This window comes from Amphiura filiformis, chromosome 9 (genome assembly GCF_039555335.1).
Source record: "Amphiura filiformis chromosome 9, Afil_fr2py, whole genome shotgun sequence".
Taxonomy (NCBI): Eukaryota; Metazoa; Echinodermata; class Ophiuroidea; order Amphilepidida; family Amphiuridae; genus Amphiura; species Amphiura filiformis.
The window spans coordinates 3,616,532-3,643,784 of record NC_092636.1 but is presented as its reverse complement, the minus strand read 5'-3'; the positions used below and the strand labels follow the sequence as shown (position 1 = coordinate 3,643,784).

Here is a 27,253-nt window from a genome sequence, read left to right as displayed (position 1 = left end):
ATGCTATTTGTGCTATTGATACTTTGCGTCACTGGAAATCAATCGGTTCTGGGGAAGGAAGCATGTGATGAAGGTCTAAAACGACTTGATGACATCCCAGAATTTGAAGGTTGTCACGGTAAATATTTTACCTATACTGATTGATCAATTAATTGATTAAGTAAGTGAGTGAGTGAGTGAGTAAGTGATTGAGTGAGTGAGTGAGTAAGTGATTGAGTGAGTGAGTGAGTGAGTGAGTGAGTGAGTGAGTGAGTAAGTGAATAGGTGAGGGAATGAGTTCTAATGTATAGAGTGAACCATAGTTGGTGAGGTAATGGATGGTCTATTATACAGTTAGTAATTAGTGAAACATGAAACAAATTACATGAACATGATGAATGATGTTAATTATTAGATTGATTATTTAAATGTTTCCGTTCGAGTTCCAGGGGTCATTAAGGGTTAGAGTTATGATTAAGGTAGTGTTAGTGTTATGGAAATCGCGTTAGGTTGGGCTAGGGTCCGTGTTAGGATTATAATTAGGTTTAGGATTAGGACTTCGTTATATAGGTTAGGGTTAGGGTTAAGTTGAGGGTCAAGGTTAGGGATAAGTTATGGATAATGACCCTTCGGACTATGTAACCACTATGTGAGCAGTGTAAAGTGTTTAAGTAATTGAGTGAGTTTGCGAATGAGTGAGGGGGTGAGTTGGTGAATGAGTGAGCTGATTGAGCGAATGAGTGAGTTTGTGAGTGAGTGAGTGAGTGAATGAATGAGTGAGTAGTGAGTGATCGAATGAGTCAGTCAGCCAGTGAGTATTTGTGAGCGGCTAATAATTAGCTCGTGGTAAAACATTACCCCTTTTCATTAATCAAGGCTATATATTGAATCTGACCATTTTCTGTTATAGGCGTATGCGAAGTTGCTGGCGATCCACATATTAAAACATTCGACTGTGTACGGTATGAATACCATGGACAATGTGAATACACGTTAGCTAAAAACTGTGGCAATGACTTGTTTGATTTCGAGATCATCGGGGAATTCAATCGATTGGTTTACAGGAAGCAGTCCGTTATTATGAAGCTGGTGATCAAAACGGGAGGAAATGTAAGAATCCATTAGCAGATAAAACTCATAATTTTTAATTCTCATACCTAATAACTCTTACATGCTTTTCAATATTTATTCTTATTGTCATATCCAAGAACTTATGCAAGCGCTCAGTTAAAAGCTCATTCAGTGATCCTCGCGTAAGTTATTTTTTTATAAATTGCCTAAAAGTGAAGAATACGAAGGCAAAAACGACAAAAACAGCAGTGGACAAAGATTTTGTTCTCATTATTTTTTTTCTAAAGGAAAAATATCATATTATACACTTTTGAATATTACAGTGTCATTTCGTGTACTCGCGCTATCTATATAGGTTGAAATAGATACGCTATCTTTCGTATTCATACTTTGTATTATGCACTTAAGTCTAGACAGGGATTATAATAATCCCAGTTTTCATTCCTGTTTTTCTTGGACTTATTTTCTTATTTTCCACACTTCAAAAATGTCATCAATATTGGCATATTTTTCTTCCTTGACGATATTAGTTTTTGATGTTGATATGAAAGTGAAGGACACAATCTCAACATATTCAAATCGATTTTGATCGACCTTTAAAGCAAAAAGAAAATTTTCTATTTTTTAATTTTTTTTCTATTGTAATCATTTTTAATTATTAGACGATAGAGATGGACTCTTCATTTGGCGTTAGTGTTAATGGGAAGATGATGAACTCTGGTTATCAAGAGCTATCAGTTGGGACTATACAAAGATATTGTAATGCAGTGGTGAGTACGTATACCTGCCAATCAGAGAAGATATACACTTCACACAATGCTCGTAGGCTATCCAGTTCAACATGGCTTTAGTTTTAAAATGTACTTAAGGGGGTACTACACCCCTGGCCAATTTTGTGTCTATTTTTGCATTTTTCTCAAAAATTATAGGATATTGGTGACAAGTAAGATATGTATATTATAGGGGCAAGGACTACAACTACTGTACTGAAAATTCAGCAACTCAAAGCAAGTAGTTATTGATTTATTGATCAAATATTGGTTTTCCCTCATTTTTGACTGTAACTCCACAACTGTTGTCTGTGCTGAAATAAAACTTCCAGTGCAGTAGTTGTAGTCCTTGCCCCTATAATATACATATCTTACTTGTCCCCAAAACGCTATAATTTTTGAGAAAAATGCAAAAATAGGCACAGAATTGGCCCAGGGGTGTAGTACCCCCTTAATGAACCGAATACGTCAGCATCTTGCAAATTATACTAATTTATTGACTAACGACTAATTAACCAGTTTATTCATAAAGCCATAATGTACGATTTTTGTCAAATTTTAATTTGGTAATTCTGTACCAAAAAGTATAGAATAATATAGTAATAACTGTCAGAATGGTGTTTGTCCATTTTAAGTCCAAACAATGAGATAACATGAAGGAAACTCAGTTGGGTATTTTGACTGTTTAACGTAGAGCTGTATGGAGGATTTAATGTCATAATTATGACAAAATTGCTCTGTTTACCAACAAACACAACACATTTGGCTGATTCAATTTAGGTGTAAGTTGGGACATTATACAGACATGTTTGTAAAAAAAAAATATTTGTCAAAAATATAGAAATGATGCAGTGTAATATGTTGCAAAGGATCATGGGAAGGGTAATATGATCTTCTCGGCCTGACTACGTACACTAGGGGATTTAGTGCCATGGTGACCCATATTAAGAGTTTCTTATTGGTCCTTGACTTTTAACTCAGTTTACTATCTACTGGAATATGGATGCAGGTAATAGCACATTGATGTATATTCCCATAATACTGATTGCTTTTGTTTACTTTGTTTACTTCAAGTTGGTTTGATAATTGTAAAATAAAGAAACTTGAATGCTATTTTGTTGGCCTCCTTAATTCAAGTGTTGTTATCTAACCTTAATATAGTAGCACATGCTCTCTTTTCAAGTTGTCTTTACATCTGATATTACCCTGTTTTCATGGTTTGCATGAAACATTTATATAATTTGTATAATTTGTACTAGAAAGGAATTTACAAACACTAAACTGTACATGGTTATTGGATGGAAACTAGTTTCTTTCTTGTTCATGACAGCAATACTAATTTTGAAAAAAAATCAAGAACATTTGATTAACACCTATTTTAAACTGTTGCGATTTGGTAGTTCACAGCATCTTGCGAATGGTTGTGAGCTTTGGCAAAAATTGCATTGATCATTTCATAGCGAGCGTGTAGAAGAATTCAAATATCACAGATATACGTTTGTAGGTCCTGTGCTTCTTGAGTTATGTATTAAAAGGGCTGATACAACACCACTTTTGTAGAACGTACATAACTCATTAAAAACAATAAATCAAACAACTTTTCAAAGTATATGATTTGCAGAATGAACTTTTGCATAACATCAAAGTGTTATTTTTCAATAATACGTCGTATATTGTTTTAGAGAATGAAAATCGGTTTTTTGGTTGCTTCGACCAACAATACCTAGTCTACACTTAACACTTGTAATATTTCAGTAGATATACCGTTTACGCTCTGCGTGTTTTAAATTTTATGTTGTGCGCTAAGGTGGTAACACTGAACAATGGCCTCACAATATATTGGAGTGCACCATACAGAGCCACGATACAGATCCAACCAGAAGCGGCAGCAGCGTTGAATGGTAACATATGTGGTCTTTGTGGAAACAACAATGGGAAAAAATACGATGATTTCACCACAAGAGAGAATTCAAAGGTATGTACGAAAGTGAAGTACAATAGGCTGTGACAAGTAGACACATCAAGTTAGCTTAAACACAACATTGCTCATTATTACGTTTGGATGGATCCAAGTGTGTGAAAATATTTGATCTAAAACATAATAAAATTGGATGCTTTACGCCCAATATTTATTGGTCTCGTTATGAGTTGTAAATATTGGACTCGACTTCGTCTCGTAGTCGAGTTTTTAAAAACGACTACTCGACTACGTCTCGTCCAATATTTTAAAACTCATAGCTCGACCAATAAATATGGGCTCAACCGATCTAATTTTATATCAATATGTGAAAATTATTATTGCTTTGTGAAATTGGAATGGGTGGGGCGGCACAATTGCCATTATCAGTCATTGATACTTCGGCGCGACAGCGCCTAACGTCGCGACTGTGTAATGTAGAGGGTGTCTGATGGGGATGTCCCCCTCAGGCGGCATAGGACACACAACACGGACGTACGAGGCTGGCGAAGATACAGGGCTGACAGCCCCATTCACAATACACGGTTAGCGATTATAAATGGACAATTAACATACTTGCAGTGGGGTACTTTGCAGAACCCCAACGGTTTTAGAGTAAGATAATTTTGCTTTGACACCACATAACAAATTTAGAATTGTTTGTGAAGATTTCATGATTATGTGTTAATCCAATGGCGACGTCAAAAATAGCGATATCGCATCCACCATCATCTGTCCCCCTGAGAAGTGAGAAACTTTTGAAAAATGCGCGCGCAATCCGCGCATCATATTTGATTCAGGGCCCGTGGTTTAAAACTTCCGCCACATCACAATAATGATGTATATGCAGTTATAGAGTCACCTCCACTCTACAGGGTGTATAAAAATAAGTATACAGTTAGCAAATGCCACTAGATTACAAAGTATGAGGCATTTGGTCAAAATGCTATAGTTAACAGCTTGTCCTTCCACAACTTGAAAATCACTGGCGTGTTGCCATTAATGAGGACTCGATGGCTATTTTGCCAGCCGGGTAAAAATGCAGTTGCATCAAAACAACATGAAAATCAAAGCGACATGAAAATCACATGTTTAACCACCTTTTTTTAAAACCGTAATTGACAGTTTTAGGGTTTCACATGACCACCATTGCATGCCTGTCATTCCTTTGTATGCAGCTATCGGCTCTCCTCAACATGACATTCACACCACGTTCTTATAAGAGACGTCCGATCTGGATATATCAACTTGTGCATTATGTGTCTCTGGAGTTCATTAAGGTTTGGAGGAGGTCTTCTGAAAACCTTCCATTTCAGATAGCCCCGCAAGAAGAAATCCAGAGGTGTAAAATCAGGAGATCTTACAATTCGTGCTCCGAAGCATCACTCGATTACCAAACAATTCTGTAAGGCGTTCTGTCACTATATTGTTATTTTAATTGACTTCGCGCAAATGCATTTTTACATGGTTCACAAAAACAGTCACTGAGTTTTTATTAATGGTCACACGGCCGTGATTTTACAGTTGTTAGAGTACAATATGTTGATTCAGCTATCAACTAAATTATTTTGACCAAATACCTCATACTTGTTAATCTACTGGCATTTTTTCAAACTGTATACTTTATTTTAATACACCTGTATTACAGGGTGACTCCGCACAAAATATAGAGTTTGCGAAATGAAGTTTGCAAATTTACTTCAATTTCCATGGCAACTCCAAATATTTTGATTTAATGTCCTGCTCAGATTTACTCCAACGCAACGTCTTTTTGGTTACTGCACGAACAACGTCTTGTCTCTTAAACTCGGGACATGTGTATCAATGGGCGATCAAAAGAAGAGCATGTGTATTGAAGCGACTGTATCCCGGACTGCATCAAACTTTCTCCCTTTTGTTATACATGTATCAAGTGAGTTAGTGGCGACACTTCAAGACAAAATACTCTAGCTTAGGCACTTTCTTTGAATAAACATGAATCAACTTACAAGGCGACGATGAGGGATTATGTCCAAACCCAGCGCTAATATTTTTATCATATTATTTTTAAACTAGCTATATGTTTCAATTAGTATAGTAGGCTATATTATTAAGGTTAGCAACTATTTTAAACTGTTGCGATTTTAACGTTCAAAGCATCTTGCGAATGGTATTGAGCTTTGGCAAAAATTACATCGATCATTTCACAAAGATACTTTTGTAGGACGCGTGGTCCTTGAGTTATGCTGTAAAGAGGGCTGAAACAACATTACTTTTTTTAAACGTACATAACTCATTAATCTTACTATAATTCACCGGAATCTGTCTGTCTGTCGGGGTGGATGTCTGTCTGTCCGTCCGCCTCTTTTTCGGAGACTAGGGGTCGCACGTTCCTCAAACTTGGTGGGTGGGTGCATCTTGACCCCAGGCAGAACAAGTTGGTATTGGTTAGTGGGTCAAGGTCACCCTAGGTCATCCAGGGGTCAATTAGTAAAAACTCTCATATGGGCATGTTGTTGCTACAAAGTGGCTGCTGTATTGTCAGTGGCTGCTGCTTCTTTAGTAAACCGCTTCTTTTGTACGAACTGTCGGATTTGATTCGCTTAAACGTGGTGTTTTATGGGCATGAAACTTGGTGGATACAGACCCCAGACAGAACAAGTTTGTATTGGTTAGTGGGTCAAGGTCACCCAAGGTCATCGGAGGTCAAAATAGTAATTCTTGATATAATTCACCAACATCTGTCTGTGTATCTGTCTGTCTGCCTGTCCGCCCCTTTTCTCGGAGACTAGGAGTCGCACGTTCCTCAAATTTGGTGGGTGGGTGCATCTTGGCCCCAGGCAGGACAAGTTTGTATGGTCATTTCCGGGTCATCCGGGGTCATACAAACTGTTGTAGGGGCATGAAACTTGGTGGGCACAGTAGACATTTAGAGCCACATTTTTGGAAGGTCATTTCGGGGTCACCCGAGGTTATCCAGGGGTCAGCTGAGGTCAAATTTATAAAACCATTTAGAGTCAAATTTTGGGATGGTCAATTAGGGGTCACCTGGGGTCTCCTGATGTCAAATTAGTAAAATCTGTCGGATGTGCATGAAACTTGGTGGGTACAGTCCCCATCAGCCAGGTAATCACGCCCATTCAAGAAGGTCACTCAGGGGTCATCTGAGGTCAAACTAATCAAAGATGTCGTATGGGCATGAAACTTGGTGGTACAGTCAACGTTTAGACCCGCAGTTTTGGAAGGTAATTTCGGGGTCATCCGAGGCCATCCAGGGGTTAGTTAAGGTCAAATCAATAGAAACCATTTAGAGCCACATTTTAGGAAGGTCATTTAGGGGTCACCAGGGGTCACCTGATGGCATGTAACTTGGTAGGTACAGTCCCTATCAGCCAGGTTATCGCGCCCAGTCGAGAAGGTCATTCAGGGGTCATCTGAGGTCAAATTAGTCAAAAATGGCGTATGATCATGAAACTTGGTGGGTACAGTCAACATTTGGAAGGTCATTTCTGGGTTATCCGAGGGGTCATGAAACTTGGGTATGGGGGGTCAGCTGAGGGTCAGCTGAGGTTAAATTAGTAAAAATTGTCATATGGGCGTAAAGCGTGTAGGTGGGTACAGTCACCATTAAGAGCCAAATTTGGGGAAGGTCATTTAGGGGTCATCAGTGGTCAAAACTGTCGGATGGGCATGAAACTTGGTTGGTACAGTCCCCATCAGCCAGGTAATCGCGCCCACCCAAAAACCGCCAAATACGGGTAAAAATAAATCAAGCAAGTAATCTATAAATCAATGAATCAAGCAAGTTTTCAAAGAGTTATTTTTCAATAGTATATATATTTAGATAATGAAATCCATTTGCCAACACAAAGCGTAATGAAACATCAATTTTTCTTTCATTCCCCTCCTTCTCAATCTCTATCCCTACCCCTCCTGTTTCCCCTGTCTTCCTTTCTTCATATTCTCCAATCCCTCCCCCTCCATCTATCTTTGCTCTCTCAAACTCTACCCCCTCTTATAATACCCCACTCCCACTCAAGGGCACTCATCATTTCCTAGACATCATTCTTGATATGATGTCCTTTAAAAACAATGCCCTCTCACTTTAGCGAAGTAAAAAACTCATGAATATTTGTGCGCTATAACGATGTTTTCGAAACCTCTTCTTGCGTAAGAGGCATCCATTAAGTTTGTTGTTCTAGTATCATTGTGTCGCATTGCTAGTCATGTGAATGAGCTCTTGGCGTATATACACACTTCGAAACTTCCTTATAAGCAGATAAATTGAATATCCCTGAAGGAACTTTTAATGGCCGCATCAAACAAGCTTAATGCAATATATTGAATAGTTTATATGAATTCTAATGTTTTCGATAAACACCAATATCTGAATAATGTTCTTGACCAGAATGATGTATACATTATAGTTTTATGTTGCATATGTTGCAGGTGTCAAATGTCGTGGAGTTTGGCGACAGTTGGAGGAGCGATTCTGAATGTGATGCATGCGATGATTGTGATGATACAGTGTGTGAGGTCAATGTAAACACCCAGCAACAAGCTGAGGATAGATGTGCCATATTTATTGATGGTACGTAATATGAAATATAAGTCGATGTTCAATAACAAATGTGATGCGATCAAGCAAAATCAGTCGGAACTCGGAAATATTAAATTTTCAGTTCCTTATAGGTTAGTAAAAAGCATATACAAAGCTGCATTTTGCGAAAACCCCATTAAAATTGAACAACCAGTTCCAAAGATATGAGCAATTTAAGAGTTTCCAAAACAAAAGGAAACAAAAGAAATTATTTCCTTTGCATGGCTATATCACAAAATCAATATTTCCGAGTTTCAACTGATTTTGCTGGATCGCATCACAAATGATGACAGTTAACAAAAGCAATGTCGGTAATCTCAGCAAGAGCGAAGAAAATTTGATTTGTATTGACCGCTGTTATGTCATTTGATTTGTTGACCAGGAAAAAGAGATTTTTCCGCTTTCTAAATTTCACCACAAAATAATTGGCTTTGTAGAATATTATGTCTTCTTTTTTTCCCGTCACTCACTCTCGCTCTCTCGATCCCCCTCTCTCTCTCATCTCTTTTTTTCTTTCTTTCTTTCTTTCTTTCTTTTTCTTTCTTTCTTTCTTTCTTTCTTTCTTTCTTTCTTTCTTTCTTTCTTTCTTTCTTTCTTTCTTTCTTTCTTTCTTTCTTTCTTTCTTTCTTTCTTTCTTTCTTTCTTTCTTTCTTTCTTTCTTTCTTTCTTTCTTTCTTTCTTTCTTTCTTTCTTTCTTTCTTTCTTTCTTTCTTTCTTTCTTTCTTTCTTTTTTGTTCTCTTTGTTCACTTTTACTTTGGTTTGGTATCTTTTTCGTAACTAAACAGGTACCATTCCAGCATGTGGTGCCGATGATCAAGAGACCTTATATCCGCAGTGTGTTGACATAATGTGTGTCTCTTTACCTGAACAAGAAGGACTCTGTGACTTTGTCAACCAAAATCTTGATGAATGTGAAGCAAATGGAACTCCAGTGGACGTCGATCTTAGCGGGATTTGCGAGATTACCGGTGAGTATAATATGCTAAGGGTCTTAAGGGTACCTCCTGTTAGTGTAGAGGGCAGAGAGGATTCACTTTATCATAATAAAAATATTAAAAGAATAAAACACGTTTAGGAGTAAAAATTGTAGTGTAATTTTAAACAATTAAATAAAATAGTTTTGTGATCCAGCAAAAATCAAACCTTTTATATCACTTGTAAATTTAGCTTAAGTACACCAAAAACGGTCAAAATCGGGCACCATGGTCTTTTTAATGTGCCCGCTTAAAATCACGTAGAGTGATTGCTTTTCCTTTTTTGTATCGTGCTACAAACCGATCAAAGAAATAATGATGCCATTTATCAGAATCAAATGCACACAGTACCATTTTCATTTTAGAAGCCTAATTTGGGGAAATATGTTGCCAAATCTTGCATAACAAAATTTTTTTTGTTCTATCTCTGAATTATCTTCGATCTTACTTTCAAAGGTAGTCAACTACGATCTTAATGCTCTGCGTGCTATCCATACGCTTCAACAGAAAAATATTTTCTTAAAATATCAAGAGCTATCTTAAGAACTACTGATCCAATATTAGGCTTGTTTGTACTCATTTTAATGCATTTTTCATGCTGATTCCAAATATGGTCATGAAGATTTATATTTCTGAAATTTATGAATTAAAAAAAACTGAAACATGTCGTCTGCAGTCGACACCCGCGTGAAGAGAGTTAACTACAAATTATCTACGATCATCTGAACACGGCTATTTGTAAACGGTTTTGAAATGATCTGAAAACTAAAATGTTTATAGCATAAATATCTCCAATAGACCGCCTTTGGGATTTAATGAATTGTCGTAAACCATGCACAACAAATAATAAGTTACATCGTAATTACATTTACTTGTCTTTTCTCAGAGCCAGGTTGCCTTTTGGATGGGAAGCTTATTTTGGTAAGAATTATGGTTTTTTTAAGTGCTTGCTCAGTATCAATTTTACATGTAATATAATTCTCCAACTGATCGATATTTAATCAATTTGCAAGGATTAGAAATATAATGTTCTCCTTCATGATTTAATAATTGTCACCAGAGGGGTAAAAATTATTGGATTGATTCTACAAGCATGTATTCTCTAAATGAATGTTTTTGGGACGAAAGAGGCGAAAGGCAGACAATCTACACAAAACATTACAATATATTGGTCTTACAATAATAAATGTTTGTACAGCCGCCTGTATCAATAATATGGTTGCTTACAACGCCAAGTAATGTTTCTGTCGTCAAAAAACACTCATTTGGAGACGTTTGTTTCATGGCATGTAGAACTGTATTCATTTTTAAACAAAGTTGAACACTGATGGCGCTATTTATCTTAAATCTTGTTTGCATCTTTACAAGGGGTAGACACATGTATAATGACATTAAAACATAAAAATGAGGAACATATAACAAGGACATTTTCAAACTACTTTTTATCATTATTTGGGCTAAATTAAATATAAAATATATCTTAATATCGCCCTCAAGCTCCACACAAATATACAGTTTATAGAATAGAATACAAATTACCACAGAAAGGCAGAAAAACATCAAAACTTTTAGAAAGAAAAGAAAATCTAAGTTAAAAATAACTAAAAATATATTTGTATATTAGTGTGACATCTGTTGGTATCGTAAAGGTCTAAAACTGAAAATTATGTAATGTTTTGTTAGAAACATTAAATGATCACATCAAACAACCGTGAAACATGTGACATATGTATACACGTGGATGGAATGCTACGGTATTGTAGTATTCATATGCAACGAAATGTAGATATTATATTTGAAAATGCTTATATACTGCGCCAATAAAGTATCCTTACAGTTGGAAAAATATTAACAATTTCAAAACTGAACAATATGGGGGTAAATTTGTTCTTTTAATAGATGCACTATTTAATTCTGCACATTATGACACCACATTGAATCCAATGTGATCTCAATAAGTAAAGTTACAAGCAATTGACTATACAAGGCCCAAAAAGATTCCAACAAGCGAAACAAAGAGACAACACAGTTTCTTCAATGAAGCGTTATTTAAAGCAGTTTTTAGTTCAGTTTTTGCTTCTCTGTACTTTTCATAACTTTCATTTTATTTGTCAGTTCTTTTGTTTCAGTTTTCTTTTGTTCCTTTTGTTTTAAATTAAAGCCAAACGCATAAATTAACCATTCACCACTCTCAAATCAGATGTCTAGTCTGTGGAGTTTTGAATTGGCCAGTTTGTTACTTTTAAAACTGGACATTCGTCTAATCAAATGCTTGTAACTTTACTTCTTGAAGTCACATTGGATTCAATGTGGTGTCATAATGTGCAGGATTAGATAGTGCATATATTAAAAAAATTTACCCCAATATTGTTCAGTTTGGAAATTGTGATTATTTTTCCAAGTGTAAGGATACTTTATTGGCGCAGTATAGTAGCGATTCTAAAAAAATCCATCTGATTAGTTAGCACTTCAAATAATGTCTTATCGAAGTCACATTCCTTCAAAAACTGTTTACCTCTTCATCCATATCAAAGGTTGGTGACAGCGGTTTGTCAGAGAAATGTTCAGCTTGTACATGTGAAAGTGATGCCAACTTGATTTGTCAAGGTGAATGTGGTGTCGATGAAGTATGTGATGTTCGTAATGGTATTCGTGGCTGCTATTGTAAGGAAGGCATGTTTCTTGCTCCTAATGGAGATTGTCAAGGTAAACAGATTTCATTCAGTCAAATTTGCTTTAAATTTATTTGATCTGCACTGGTGAAAAGGCCATTAATACTAAATTCCTGTGATCACTGCCAGGACGTTCCAAAGTGCAAGAATTTTCAAATAAAAGTCGATTGGATTAGGTTTTTAATATTTACTTAATGAGGGCCAAAAAGAGTTTATCATTATGTAACTCTCGCAGTCTCCATTGATATGATGTCTGAATCGTAGACACTTCACTGCAAGTCAATAAATCGAACAATCTATCTCTTATATTAGAAATAAAATGGACGTGAAAGTGATATTATTAAGGAATATTATGTTACCGTTATTTGAATTCCCTTACTTGCATGTAAGAGCTAAACACCAGTACAGTGCTTCAACAAAGGCATTTATTAAGGTTACACGAAGAAACGTATAAAAAACGTATAAAAGACGTATAAAGTTGTTCTCTAAAACCGTTTTCTCAGCAATCAAATATCGCAGTGAGTCAAATGTTGGTGCATGGATGTATCTTTACATTATTTTTGTGTGTTTATACAAATTTTTAGAATCCAATTGAAAATCCTTTTTACGCACCATGTTCACAAGATCAAAAACGCGTTCCATGCAATTTTTTTTCAAATGTGCGCCCCGTATAAAACCACGCCGAGTGATTGTTTTCTCCTTTTTTGTATTGTACTACAAATCAACCAAAGAAATAATTTTGCCATGGGGAAGAACCAAAAACAGTACCGATTAAATTTTATTAGCCCGTTTTTGGGAACAATTTTCGAGAATCTTGTACCATAAAACACTGTTTTGTTACATTATCGATATCTGGATTGTGGAACGTTAATTTTGATATCTAACTGCCTACATTATTTCACAAATATCTGTCGCTTACTTTACCATTTGAATTTCACTCCAAATTTAAGCTACTTTTGCAAAAAACGAGGTTTTCGCCATCGATACCTCCGACATTTACAGCGGCAATGAGCTTGTTTATCATAACAACCTGTTATGCACTATTCCATAATAGTCAGTTTGATTTCAATCATTTTCATATGTCCCTCCGTGGCTCAAACGGTTAGCGCGCTGGACTCACACTGGACTATATATAATACTACAGTTTTGAGCTGGAAAACTTTGGTACGTGTTCGAGTCCCTATGTAGTCCATTCCATTCCATTTATTTTATTTTTATCTCACTTTTTTCTTTTTTCTTGTTCGTTTCTTTCTTTCTGACTGTAGTGATTGATTGTTTTTGCCCGTTTTTTTTTCATTATATAATTCAGGAATTTTTAGGCCTATACTAGTCTAATAGGCGCGGCCTATGAATATATTTTTACAAATTAGATTAACTTGGTTGTTGTTTTTTTGTTATTGTTGTTGTTGTAGTTATTGTTGTATATATTGCATAATCAGGGTATAAATAGGCCTACTAGGCCTATTATAGCCTATAGAAGCATTGATTTATTTCACGACGGATATCATCCAGGATAATTTTAAAAATGGAAAATTTAGAAAATCCATAGGAAAATTGCCGAAAACGGCTGCCTACAATCACCCCCCCCATCAGCCCATATGGTCCTATCATGGTCGCCCTCTCCCTATTCCTGCAACATATAGGATGACTAACGAGCCGCGGTTTGTCCGTGGCCCTAGTTCAGATTGATACATTAAGTACGCTTGAGTTCATTCTTTTCTGCATGGCTGTTTGCATTATTAACTTACGCCCCTCTAGAATCAAGCCTTGAAAAATCAATTGTATTTAACCTTATGGCTACATGCTCTTTTTGGTTGAAATTTTTGGCGGGAAATAATCCCGCCAAAACATTAAAGTAATCTTTTCCCATAACTAAATATCATAGTCAGGAAATTAATGATGCATCTGGTAGCTTAGATCATAACTTTCATTATACTTAGTTGCAAGTATTCCAGATAATTCTTGATTTGTTTTTACAGAGTCTTGAATTGCCGATGTTTTTGATCAAAAAACATCACTCGGTGTATTTCGAAACTCGAGGCATTAACTCTTCTCAAATTAGCCCCAAATCACAATTTATTATATACGTGTGGGAATAATTGGACGTTGTTTGCAGAGCCTAAATTTAGTTTGATTTTATTTCACAATAATTCTAAGGTGAGAATATTGACCTGACATTTCCTTTTTGGATTTCCAATTTAAATTCATTGATATGTGATATTTGAATACATAATGAGTACGCTAACCTTTCTGCAACACCTCCTGATATCATTGGACATCTGCTGATAACCAACATTTTAGCTGAAAACAGTCCCTTCCTATCATTTTTGAACAAAATATGGTTCAAAATTACCTACGCTACGGGTATATACTGGCACAGCGAGGTAATGAAGAGAGCCATTTACGGTGGGGTATCTATTGTTGCTATTAGGGTATAGTATATCTTCCCGCAAGTGACAAGATGTGTCAAGCAGGTGCATACATAAGGGCGGTATATTCAAATGGTATTGTCTGGATCATTGAGTATCGATTGCGCACGTATACACGGATGTGTGTGTGTCTCCCCAGGTTTTGACATGAATTACAAATGACTTTGTGATTGACCCAGCGTTTTCATTTTATTGTTACAAAATTAATCGTTGTTTATCACGAGTCCTAAGAGTCATACCAGTTCAATTCATCAAAATTAATTTGTATTAAATGAAAAACAAACAGACAAGTAGAGTCATATGTCTTTCTATGACTGTATTCCTACCAAAATCTGATTTTTAATACACTAGAAACGTGTTGATATGTATATCTTTGAAAATCGCCGAATGTTAATCACAGTCACCGTGACACAGTATAGCATCTTTAGCATTCATAGTGCCTTGGCAGTGGTTCGAACCCTGGTGTAAATTTTAGTATTTTTTTATTCTTTTTACTAATGCGCTGTGCCGTTTTTCAAACACGCCCCTGAATAAAATTGATGGGCAAGTACCCTTAAGTACAGATTCAGCTCACACAGAGTGGACAATAGAGAGCACTAGGTGAATGCCGGAGTGAACGAACGTGAACATGGTAGGTGAAATGCTCGATATCATGTGATGATGATGTCACAAGTCACCACATTAACACCACGCGTTCACGTTTTGTACACTTTTATATGTAAACAAAGCCCAAAACAAATGGCGCCCTCAATGTTCTCATTTTGTTTTTTTGTTTTTATGTATAATTCCATTTGTTTCATAATTTGTAAACATTTTTGAAAACTTTTCCGCCCTTTTTTCTTTAATAATTTTGTTGGCCAACCCTTCCTTTTTGCCGTCCCATAATGATGGTAATGGGGTAAGAATCAAAGAAAAGAAAGCAACGAGCTCTTCTATAACGGAATAATATGTAAATTACTATATGTTTACTCCAGTTGAATTGCATCAACCATTATGGGGCACACACACAGGGTCACTATAAGTCGGACATTTTAGACATTGTTTTGTATAAGTATTTATGAAGTACATATTTTCAGAAAGGAAATAATGCAAGAAATCCAAAGCACAGATTTCTCCAAAAATGAGCAGAATATTTTCATATCTTCAAATGTTTTTAACCTCTCTTGGACCCATGCTTTAAACGAAGAAAAAAGATACAATAAAAAACAATGTTTAAAAATAAACACATATCCTTGCTGCAACTTGAGATGTTTATTACATGAAAAGATTGTGTGAACCTTTACTGTTTTAAATTTGCAAAGGAACGAAAAAAATAACACACGTTAATATGCATCGTTTCAGGGGAATCAAACTGGCGAACTGGGATTGCAATTCAATATCTGGATTGTTAAAATTTCCACAAAAATATACTTGTGCTAGTTTTTACACATTCCCAAAAAAATTAATACCACTTAGCATGCTTAATGTCATCTAAATAATCTTTTAATCTGCTACAGCAATGTTTAGCTGTCGGGCATGCGGTGACCCACATTACAGAACATTTGATGGGAAGATGTATAACTTTATGGGTAACTGTTATTACATACTTGCCCAATCCCGTCCGGAAGCGCCAGGCTCATTCCTCGTTGTGGCAGATAACAAACCATCGGCTCGTCATCCTGGGGCAACTATTACCCGATATGTTTATACATTTGTGGATGAATTGGTAAGCTTCAGTTGAAATTATTCAGTTAGGACGCTGGACAACCAATTCTTTAGAAATGCATAGGCGCGCTAAAAGTCGATCGATACATGTTAAAATCAGCACAATTCAGAGATACACCTTTTTGCTATGAAATTGATTTTCTCGGTCAAATATAAAGCAATATTTTTTTTCTTCAGTAATGTCAGTTAAAGACATAGTGCTTGGATATAAATTTTTTTTTAAATCCTGGTGTTAAAATTCAAGCATCATATTTTGTCTTTTAGTGTGATATTTTTGATTTTTATTGGCCTTTAGTTCGCCCGCGAGCTTTTTACGGAATTCATTTTTTAGCGTCTCAAACTAATATGTGACTCCTCGCCACAACTGAGCCCGGATGTCGCCAATCATCATTTTTGAGATATTCAACCAAAATATTCTGCTTGAAATTAGCTTTAAAATGATGTATATCATGTCTATAGTACTTGACATTTAAGTAGTGAAAAATCAATAAAACAGTCAATAAATCCTTTCTTTCCTATTGTTTATTGTTAAGTTCGATGGAGCATATCTCAATAGTGGCACTGGCGACATCCGGGCTCAGTTGTGGCGAGGAGTCACATATAGTTTGCTAAAGAAAGATATTTCCCACCTCTGTAAAGCACATCGTGTGGGTCTATATATTATAGTTTTGTCAGAATTTCCGTTTTTATTTTACCCTTTTTCCCTTCATGCTCCGAAAATGTCAAACTCAGTACTTTATCTCGAGAACAACCAGCAGAAATAATCGATATTTCAATTGTTGTCAACCAGGTCCCTTTTCCATTGAAAACCAGGATTGCCTGACCAGCGATTTGGTAGCCCAAATCCCCAATTCTGGTAAATGAGGTGAATTTTGGAAATTTGCTCCCGTGATAGCCTGCAATTTCAATTTATAGGGGCTATGGATTCCATGATTATGAAAACCATTTTGTCTGTTTGTTTGTTTGTTTATTTACCTAGGATGAGGTCCATGGGAAAATCCACTGTCCAAACCTAGAAAAATTCGCGTGTTATTAGAGGGGATTTTAATTTTCTGTCCCTCCTATCTCCAGGTGAATTTTGAATGACCCCCCCCCCCCCCCCCCCATCGCGGGTTGGCATTTTCATTACACCCTCCAGACTTGCGTTCGGGTTTGTGTGGGCCTATTTGTCATAATTTAGCGCTATAGGACCTACTTTCTAAATGTATAGCTATTATAGCCGTGCTATATAAATATTATAAGGTACCGGTATGTAATATTATGTAGGCCTATGGGAGTGGGGTGGGTACTCAACACATTTTAACCATGACTTACAATGCAAGGCTCATTGTTGCCATAAATGATTTTTCCTTTAGGTCATTATAATAGGTTGTTATAAACTTCCATGTTTAACCTTGTATTGTTTTGGCTGCTTCATTATGACTTTCGGTGGGTTTAAGCAATTTCAAACAAACACAAACAAAAGGCACTATACCCAGTCACCTTCATGACAATTGAAACACTAGGTAATTTCTTTGCTATATTGAAGTTCTGGCAACACTGTATCCAGGTCGGGCACCCAGAGATATCGATCCACAATGCTAGTATTAGCCTAAGATTTCACGCGTGGATTTGAAAATTTTTCAGCTTGTAGTCAAAAATTATGGAATCAAAACGGAAATTCTGACAAAACTATGATATATCGCTCACGGTGATGTGCGTTAGAAAGTTGGGAAAATCCTTCTTTAGCGAACTATCTTACTTTGAAAACCTAAAAGGTTGATCCAAAAAAAGGCTCGCGGGCAGAGTTGAAGCCTATCAAAATCGAAAATCTTACACTAAATGACTGAATTTCACGACTAAGTTTAACACTAAGATTTGAAAAAAAATACAGTATCAAGCATTACAGTTTTTCCTGACATTTACTGAAAAAATGAAAATGATTGCTTTTCATTGGGCCGAGAAAAAAAAATTTACACTGAAAAGGTGTAACTCAAAATTTTGTTCATTTGAATACCAAATTCGATCGTTTGTATTGCCTTATCAAATGACTATCATCATCACCATCATCATCATCATCATCAACGTCATCATCAGCATCATCATCATCATCATCACATCATCATCATCATCATCATCATCATCATCATCATCATCATCATCATAATAATATATTTTCATCGCCATCGTCATCTTCCTTGTCAACATTCATTCATTCATTCATTCATTTATTCATTCATTCATTCATTCATTTTATTTCTAAATGTATTTATTTATTTATTTATTATTAACTATAGTTTGTTGTGAACCTTTGTTTTGACAGGGAGTGCAGTTCAGCTGGGATTCTTCAAACGTTCTTGTTGATGATGTGATTGTTAATTTGCCATATACTCATGGGAACCATACAATTATTTACAAAAGTGGTACCAATACAGTAGGTGGAAGGAGAAGGAGAGAGAGAGAGAGAGAGAGTGACAAAGAGAGAGGGGGAGAAATTTATTTGATTAAATACTTTTAAATAACTGCTTTCGGTCATAAATAATGTTTCCAAACCAGAAAGAATACAATATCTCTTTGTTTGTCACTGTTAGACTAATTACTTGCACTTCAGAAAATTGACTGTTTTACATAGACGCTTATGAGAAAAGGCATGGACCAATGATGGACGAGCCTGTAAATGTGCTACTTAGTCTAAATAATAAGATGAAATTACACAAAGTACATATTTATTTAGTTGCTAAAATTACTGACATCAAATTGGTAACTACATACATCTATGACATTGAAAATGGAACCAAAATCAGTATTTTGATGATTTTTTCGATCGTCGGGATGAGCAAATCGCTGAACGGGCTTTTAATTGGTCATAAAATTAATTAGCATCAATGGAAAATCCTGGTTTTGGTTTTCAAATTCAAAAGTATGCTTTAAAACAATTAGGCCAATATGCCCTGAAGGGTGTACGTATTCATCCTCATTTTGAAAATATCATTATTATTAAATTTTTTCAACAAAAATGTCACGCCTCCTCCCTTTTAAGAGTCCCAATTTAAAACCCATAGCCACTAATTAGATGTCGGGATTTAAAGGACACAAGCAATGGCACAACCCGACGCCTTTCTGAAGTTTATAAAATACCAAAAATGAAATATTCTATTCGTTTCTGTGAAGGAATTCACATTATTATATATTCTATTACCCCCACGACCCATTATTCAAAATCGCGCACTGTGATTTGTTGAAACGCGTCACGTGACAGACCATTAATTAGCGATAAAGTGTCAAGGGCAACGAACTTTATGTTCTTCTATCATCACAGCGCACAGCAGAGCGCACAGCACACCTGCTTATGTAGGGGAGAATGGAATGTCAGGGATGTGTTATTGTATGTGCATACCTGCTTATAGGGGAGAATGGAATGTTAGGTTGTGTTATTGGAATGTGCATACGCTTTGGCTACGCGTATGCGCTCCACCTTGAGGTAAACAACATGAAATAAAAAAAAAAAAAAAATTGATATTTTCTCTTTAAATCACACTATTTTGTGGTAATAGAATAGAAATAAAGGGTGCAGCATTATCCTTTACACGCAAATAATGTGTCCTCGGCAGTAAAACGTTTAAATAATGGGTTCGGCTGCGCCTCACCCATTATTTACGTTTTACTGCCTCAGACACATTATTTTCGTGTAAAGGATCATGCATTACCCTTTATTTCTTAAATACGAAGCTTTTAGCTATACCACAAAATTTTAATACTGCACGGTAACACTCGCTCGCAACTCGTAGCGCGTTACGCGGCATACCTCGCGTGCGGAGAACCAAAGCAGGCGTAATTGATTGAGTTACGCAGTTTGTTGTTTTGTACCGCCGGCAAACTTGATGAAAATGATTACACTATTAAAACGACTGGATTCCAAATGGCACCCAGCATGTTTAGTTTGATACTTTGGTACTAAACACGCATAGAAAAAGTTTCATATTATATAATAATAATAATATTGGATGGCTTTATTTCGGGTTGTATGAGAATATACTGCACTTGCCATGAATGATATTCAACTCGCCGTACCGGCTCGTTGAATATCATTCATGGCGCGCGTATATTCTCTATACAACCCTCAATGCCATCAATATTATATAATTGATGTATACATGAAATATCCAATATAATATACTGCTTTATTAATCATAACGCAAATCAAAGTTGTAAACTAAAATGACTAACGAACATTTCTTTAATGCTATATTATGTATGAAGTGAATACCTTTCCAGCAAGTTGTCTGGTCAATATTTCAGGCAAGGTATTATTAGACTACCAGCGTCTGTATTCAGGTAATCCCTTGATCAGGTAATATGAATCCAAGGATTTTAACACATAGGGCACACCACTCTCATACATAAATTCTCCCAGCCACATTTCCCTAACATAATATGAAATTAAAAAAAAACTGACTTGTTGGTGCCATCTTGAAAAATTGAACATATAATCGCAACCACATTACTTCAACATACCACGTGACAAGCAACGACAGAAAACGTACTATATTTTGGAATTTTATCTGCTGAAAAACATTAATATGTATTATAATAGAGCTACCATTATTAATATTGTTGAATTCTCAATCGCATACAGACAATACGAGGGGCCTATGATACATACACAATACATAAATCGATGCCCCTCAAATTGGGTGGGCGGTAAATAACTGCACATCGACGGCTAAGGTGTGTCTTTTTTCACGGCAGTAAAATGATGCCACTTGCACCCACATCTCACATGCACAGTTTATCCCTTACATATCCTGTGTCTTGAATAGCTATAAAGCCCACCAAGCCTGTGGTTAAAGAGACTAGGAAATAATTCCTAATATCTCATACCCTAGTTTGTATGCCTTTATCTAATATTGCCCCACTGACAACTTAGTCATTAGCCGGGGAAGAGTCTGTTAAATGCAATTTTCTTCTTAGTTATAGCCAAATTTGTTTCCTGTATAGGTAGCTTAATATAAATTCCGTTAAAAAGGAATGGGGCGCCCAATGTGAGCTTGGTCACAATAAAAACCTAAATGCAAAATGAGATCCTGAAGGTGGCTCCCGAGGGGGCTTAAAAAACTAAATGCAAAATGAGGTTTTTAAAAAATATTGTTTTCCAGAGTCAAGACGCAGGTATCATTATTAAGCCTCATATCACTTATTTATTGTTGAATAAATGCAGAGTAGGTTAGATATGAATATTAAATGTTAGACCAAAGTAGCTGAAAGTACATGTACTATACACCTGATCCGGGAACTTGTCTTTTTTTAAAGACAAATTCTTGTTGTGCTTGCGGCTATATATACCGGCTATTCATCGCTCCCATTGGCTGTATGAAAACAAAAGATACCTCTTGCTCAAGTAGGCGCTTTCAAATAACTTTCTTGCGATTACCTATTGACGATTATCTATTGAATATGTCTTTTAATGTAAACGTTGCTGTAATTTAGCCTGCGGGCTACAATGCATTGTGCTAATAAACCACAAATGAAAATGAATGAATGAATGACAGTAGGCTGCGTGGTAAAGCATTGATATGTTGTCAAGTCAGTTACCGATTTAATGGCGTACCCCTTTTGTCTTGAACAAAAGGTACCTCTCGATGAATAGCTTGTCGTAATCTATTTCCTCTCCATGATTATTAAATTCTCCTTGTTGCCGATAATCTATTCATCAAGTGGTAACTTTTGTTCAGGATCAAAGACAAACGGTTTCCATCATTAAATCGGTAACTCTCCTGACAGTATATCACCGCTTTACCGGTAGCCTAGCAAACACAAAAACGTTTTAAAAACGTTTTAAATAAGTTATATTTTGGCTTTTGGTTTAGGTAAAAACGTTTTAATAACATTAAAATGTCGGGTTATATAAAGGTCATGATAACGTTTTAAAACGTTTTGTATGAAAACACACTACAACAATATTTTTAAATGTTTTCAAAAAATGTTATTGTAAACTATTTTTGCAAACATTTTGCCAAATATTGTGTCAATACTTAAATAACATTATGTTAAAATATTTGAAACCAGCAAACACAGAAATGTTCTTAAAATGTTTTTTTCAAAACCTTTTAATAACATTTAAATGTCGGGTTATATAAAGGTCATGAAAACGTATTTAAAACGTTATTGAAAATATTTTGGGCAAACATTTTTCGCAAAATATTTTTTCAACCCCAAAATAACATTATGTTTAGAATGTTTTGTATCAAGTTTTCAAGAATGTTTTTGGAATGTTATTAAAACGTTTTTATACCCTTTATATAACCCGACATTTAAACGTTTTATGTAAAACATTTTTTTGTTTGCTGAGCAGTAGATTATCAAAAAATGTTTTTTAAGGTTATGAAAACGTTTTATACTCTTAATATACCCTTTATATAACCCGACGTTTCCTGACAACCTTTTATAACCTTTTGCGAATGATGTCGAAAACGTTTTGTGTTTGCTGGGAGGCTACTCTCAAAAAGTCATGTGAAAGCGAGTGGTACCTTTTGTTCTCATACAGCCAACGGGTGTGACAAAACCATCGTAAGCACAAAAAAGCACACTTTAGCCGCTTATGTATAGTTATTTAAAGTAATTTTGACCCCCATTGCAGGAGTCCCCCCGGAAAAAAGCACTTTGAGCACATTTGATCAAAAAGTGGCCCGTGGGAACGTGTTATACCCAACATTTAAGTCTAGACGCTGTTCCAAACATAAAGTGAACACTATTTTCCATCCGCGTGTGACTGAGAGCCTGACTAAAAGGCGTTATCATACTGGAAACAAAATTACATTTATGACACTCAAAACAAGTGCGGACTTACAAGTGCGGCATTTTCATTATTGAGTGGAGTATTATTTACACTGACATCAGGGTAACAAATAACATTGTGTAAAGATATTATTGGTTAGAAATTATGTTTACTTTCATTTTGCAACAGGTTTTAGAGACTGTCTTTGGGCTGCGAGTATCGTGGGATGGAAGCTCGTGTGTATGGGTTGGTGTTCCAGAAATGTTCTTATTCCATGTGGAAGGCTTATGTGGATACTTGTCACGTGACAGGGGTGATGACTGGACTAACCCTGGGGGACAAATTGTAAGTTTAGAGCGAACTGTTCTGCTTTCATAAATATTTCTTTCAATGGTCGCAAATTGTCAATGTATGTTATGGAAATATCATGTTTATATGTGACCATCCACCACAACTGAGCCCGTATGTCTCCAGTGCCACTATTGAGATATGCTCCATTGAACTTAACAATAAACAATATGAAACAAAGGATTTATTGATTGTTTTATTGATTTTTTACTACTTAAATGTCAAGTACTATAGACATGATATACATCATTTTAAAGCTAAAAATTTCAAGCAGAATATTTTGGTTGAATATCTCAAAAATGATGATTGGCGACTTCAGGGCTCAGTTGTGCTGGATGGTCACATATTGTAAACAACCAATTTTATAGCGAACTGTTCTACTTTCGTAAATATTTCTTTCAATGGTCGTAAATTGTAACAAACAGATTTAATGTACTGAATAATGTTGTTCATTAAAGCCAAATAAATGACAAAATATCTCTAATTTGAGCCGCTCTTACTGCCTAAATATCGTAAGGTAACTTTAAACTTTAGCTCCCACTTTCATATTGATTGTTTGATGGGCTACAACTATCTTATTCTAATTGTCTAATGACGGCTTGTTGTATCTCAATTTAGATGAGACAAAATATAACCATAGCTCTGCTAAGCTAAACTTCTTAATTTCCTTTGGTGTAATAAGGAAACGAATGGGAATAGGTTTGGAGAAAGTTGGGGATTGGGCAAGAATTGTCAAGCAGTTCCTGATAGCGAACACACCTGTGATGCGAACCCGGATGCAGCTATTATAGCCAATCGGATCTGCTCGTCTTTAACAGGTACTTTATATTCCCACAGATCAGCCTCATATAATTCCAGAGTACATGTCGGATTATACAGTGTTTCTTCTAAATGCAACATTTGATTAATTAAATTATTTGGATCTTATGTTGAATTTTGATGTGTTAGACGCATTCGTTATCAATGAAAACTGACTAGCTTGTATATACTATTAAACTGTCCCCGATATGAATATAATTGCCTTGTCAGATAATATATTTGACGATATATTATATGCAAACCACATATTCCAGAATATCTTCACGTTAATCTCTTGATTTCTTCATATACTCAGATTCAAAGGGACCATTTGCAGCATGTATAGATGTCGTTGATCCTACTGAATATTTAGATGATTGCCGATATGATGCATGTGCAGACCCCGATGACGATTCAGTGTCGTGTAGGTATTTGAAGCTGTATGCTGATGACTGTCGTGCAGCCGGCGTTATTATCGATGGATGGCGCGATGTCATTTCAACATGCGGTATGTTGCTGTTCCATTTGAGATTACATTTGAAGACCTGAGCGCAAGAAGACCGTAAGTCCACTTGGCCCCTCAACATGTATACACTAAAGTTACGTATAGTTTCTTAGGGTTTTATAATGTTTAATACATGTTTCAGGGTAAAAACATCATGAAAGGTTGTGAAAGATTTGTTTTGGCCCCTGAACATGTATAAAACATTATAAACTATACGAAACTATACGCAACTTGAGTGTATACATGTTTAGGGGCCAAGTGGATTTACGGTCTTCTTATCTTGCGCTCAGGTCTTCAATTATTATCATTCAAAAATAAGTCAGAGACAAAGAGTGCACGATGCCAAATGGTGGTATTATAAAAACAATGCGGATATATTCCTTAGTAGGAGTGGAAAATCTAAATAATACAAGTGTATTTATTAGTGTAATTGGTTTATGTAAGCAACAGATACGTGGATACGCATATATTTGCATACTGAACTTTATATTTCGATTCCTTAATAACAGATTCAAGTGTGTACTCGTAAATTTATTTGTTTAAAGAAGCAATTATGCTACTGAATATTTTGTTTGAATCACTATAAAGAGTACTTTGTTGTTGTTGTTTTAGCTATCAATTGCGGCGCATCCAAGACTTATTCTGATTGTTGTAGTGCTTGTCAACCAACTTGTGCAAATCCTACAGCACCTGACAGTTGTAATAAACAATGTGTGCAAGGGTGCGAGTGTAACCAAGGGCTTCTCTGGTCAGGGGACTCATGTGTTAGCAGTGACGAATGTGGTTGCTTCAATGATGACGGAAAGTATTATTTGGTAGGAGGATATTTTGTTAACACATACCGGCAATTAATTTAAGTACATATTCGTAACTGGGAAGTAATGATGCTTTTTGATGTTTTTGTTTGCCCGGAAGTCTAAAGTTATACCTTGGCAAACAATAAGATAAAAATTCACTCATGGTACACTCATTTTCAAAAGCCCACACACAGGCCCGTAACCAGGATATATATTTTCTTGGGGGAGGGAGGGATGCTGCAAAAGGGACGTTTTGGGTCAAAAGGGGACTTTTTGGGCCTTTGGGGCATTTTTTAGGGGGGGAGTTGCGTCGCAGCCCCGCACCCCGTTGGCTACTGGCCTGCATACATATCACAACTATTGCCCTGTTGCTCCGCAGTAAAAACCCAAATTACGAAAATTTCCACTTTTTGCGGCAATTTTGCGAAAAATTGTTTGATTTTGACCCCTATGAAATTCTAAATTTGGACAATAAATAGACACTAGGAGCTCGTGCATCGAACACCTGAAAACGCAAGTTCTCTATACTGAACGTTGATCCCACTTTCTGGATCACAGAATATAATCAACTGCTTAAACATCTTCTGGGAAAGTTGTCAAGTTTCGCGGCAGAATCAGTGGACAGTACCATCCGTGATCACGATATTATATATCGTGAGTGAATTTTACATTTGATATGGCTAATATATCAATTTAACATTATTTATTCAGTCTTACAAATGTATCTCATAAATAACGTTATTTGCCTTTTCCTATATAATATTATAATTTGCTTTATAACTGGATTAGAATGGAGAAAAGTTCATAAATGATGAGTGCAGTAGCCAGTGTAGCTGTACTTCTGGAAAGATTAACTGTGTATCCGTTGCCTGTGATGTCAATGCTATGTGTAAGATTCAAAACCACGTCAGAGGGTGTTATTGCAATGAGTTTTATGAAGGCAATGGATTAACGTGTGTTGGTGAGTTATATAGATAATATCATAATTGTTAATGAAGACCTCATGTTTACTGTACTATATGTTTCTTTCTTTGAGCATAACTGAACTTTTTTTGTCTGGTAGAGATCTTGTAGCATTATCGGTCCCCTGTATGGTACTGATGATTTTTTTCTATCATACCCTGATTTTAAAGATCTAAATGCAAAGTTCAAAAATAATACAAAATAACTTAAGCAAGTGTAAAGGAAAATGTCCTTTCTCCTGGGACTAAATTCCACTTAGACCAGGTCTAACTTTAGACCCGGTCTAACTCTTTTGTGCACACGGACCTTAAAGTACAAGGAACTGAAACTGATGTAAGGAATCCAACTGAGTCATCGGAATTTGGAAAAAGTGCCTGATTTTGAGGTTTAATCCAACCTAATCTTTGCATTTCAAATTATTTTCACTATTTTATAGAAACAAATAATTATGAAGTTATTGTGAACAACCATGTCCCAGCATATCCCCTTTTAAAGGGATTTTTATTCTTTAAATTTCAGTACGCGAAGGACCTTGTGATTTCAATAACCCATGTGAAAATAGCGGCGTATGTGTTCCTGCTGATAATGAAGACGGATTTATATGTCGATGTCCCGAAGGCTGGGCAGGTTTAAAATGCACTGAAAGTAAGGAGCCATCGTAGGATATTTTGAAATTGAGATTTTGTCACCATTATAGTTATTATTGCTTAATCAATTTTTATTATTGATTAACCCACTCTAGAACTGACTGTGATTTATGTAATCATTTTGTTCACACGTCAACAATAAATTACAGAATAAATGCGCCGGTATCCACTACGATAAAAATATTGGCCCATCCATTATGACACGATATTGGATAGGCAAAAGACAAAATCCTATCTTTTATTGTTATTCTTATTCAGTTTTAATGTAATTTTTGCGAGAAAAACTGCCTTTTTTCATACAAAAA

At 35.8% G+C, this 27,253-nt stretch overlaps 1 protein-coding gene across 1 annotated transcript; it reads left to right on the top strand.

The window, feature by feature from the left end:
* LOC140160463 (zonadhesin-like) lies at positions 1-26,963 on the top strand. Its single transcript, XM_072183699.1, has 16 exons — positions 1-118; positions 890-1,089; positions 1,713-1,820; positions 3,628-3,795; positions 8,206-8,347; positions 9,143-9,325; positions 10,218-10,252; positions 11,866-12,037; positions 15,929-16,137; positions 18,439-18,549; positions 23,080-23,235; positions 23,921-24,056; positions 24,353-24,544; positions 25,154-25,356; positions 26,128-26,299; positions 26,821-26,963. Exons 1-16 carry the CDS (start codon positions 1-3, stop codon positions 26,961-26,963), a joined length of 2,448 nt encoding a protein of 815 aa, XP_072039800.1.
* The last annotated feature ends 290 nt before the right edge of the window (positions 26,964-27,253 follow it).

Excerpts from the sequence above, each read along its gene's own strand:
- LOC140160463 (XM_072183699.1), top strand. The coding sequence starts at position 1 with ATGCTATTTGTGCTATTGATACTTTGCGTCACTGGAAATCAATCGGTT. Across the intron at positions 23,236-23,920 it reads CTAACCCTGGGGGACAAATT|GAAACGAATGGGAATAGGTT; the intron begins GTAAGTTTAGAG and ends TGGTGTAATAAG. Across the intron at positions 24,545-25,153 it reads CGATGTCATTTCAACATGCG|CTATCAATTGCGGCGCATCC; the intron begins GTATGTTGCTGT and ends TTGTTGTTTTAG.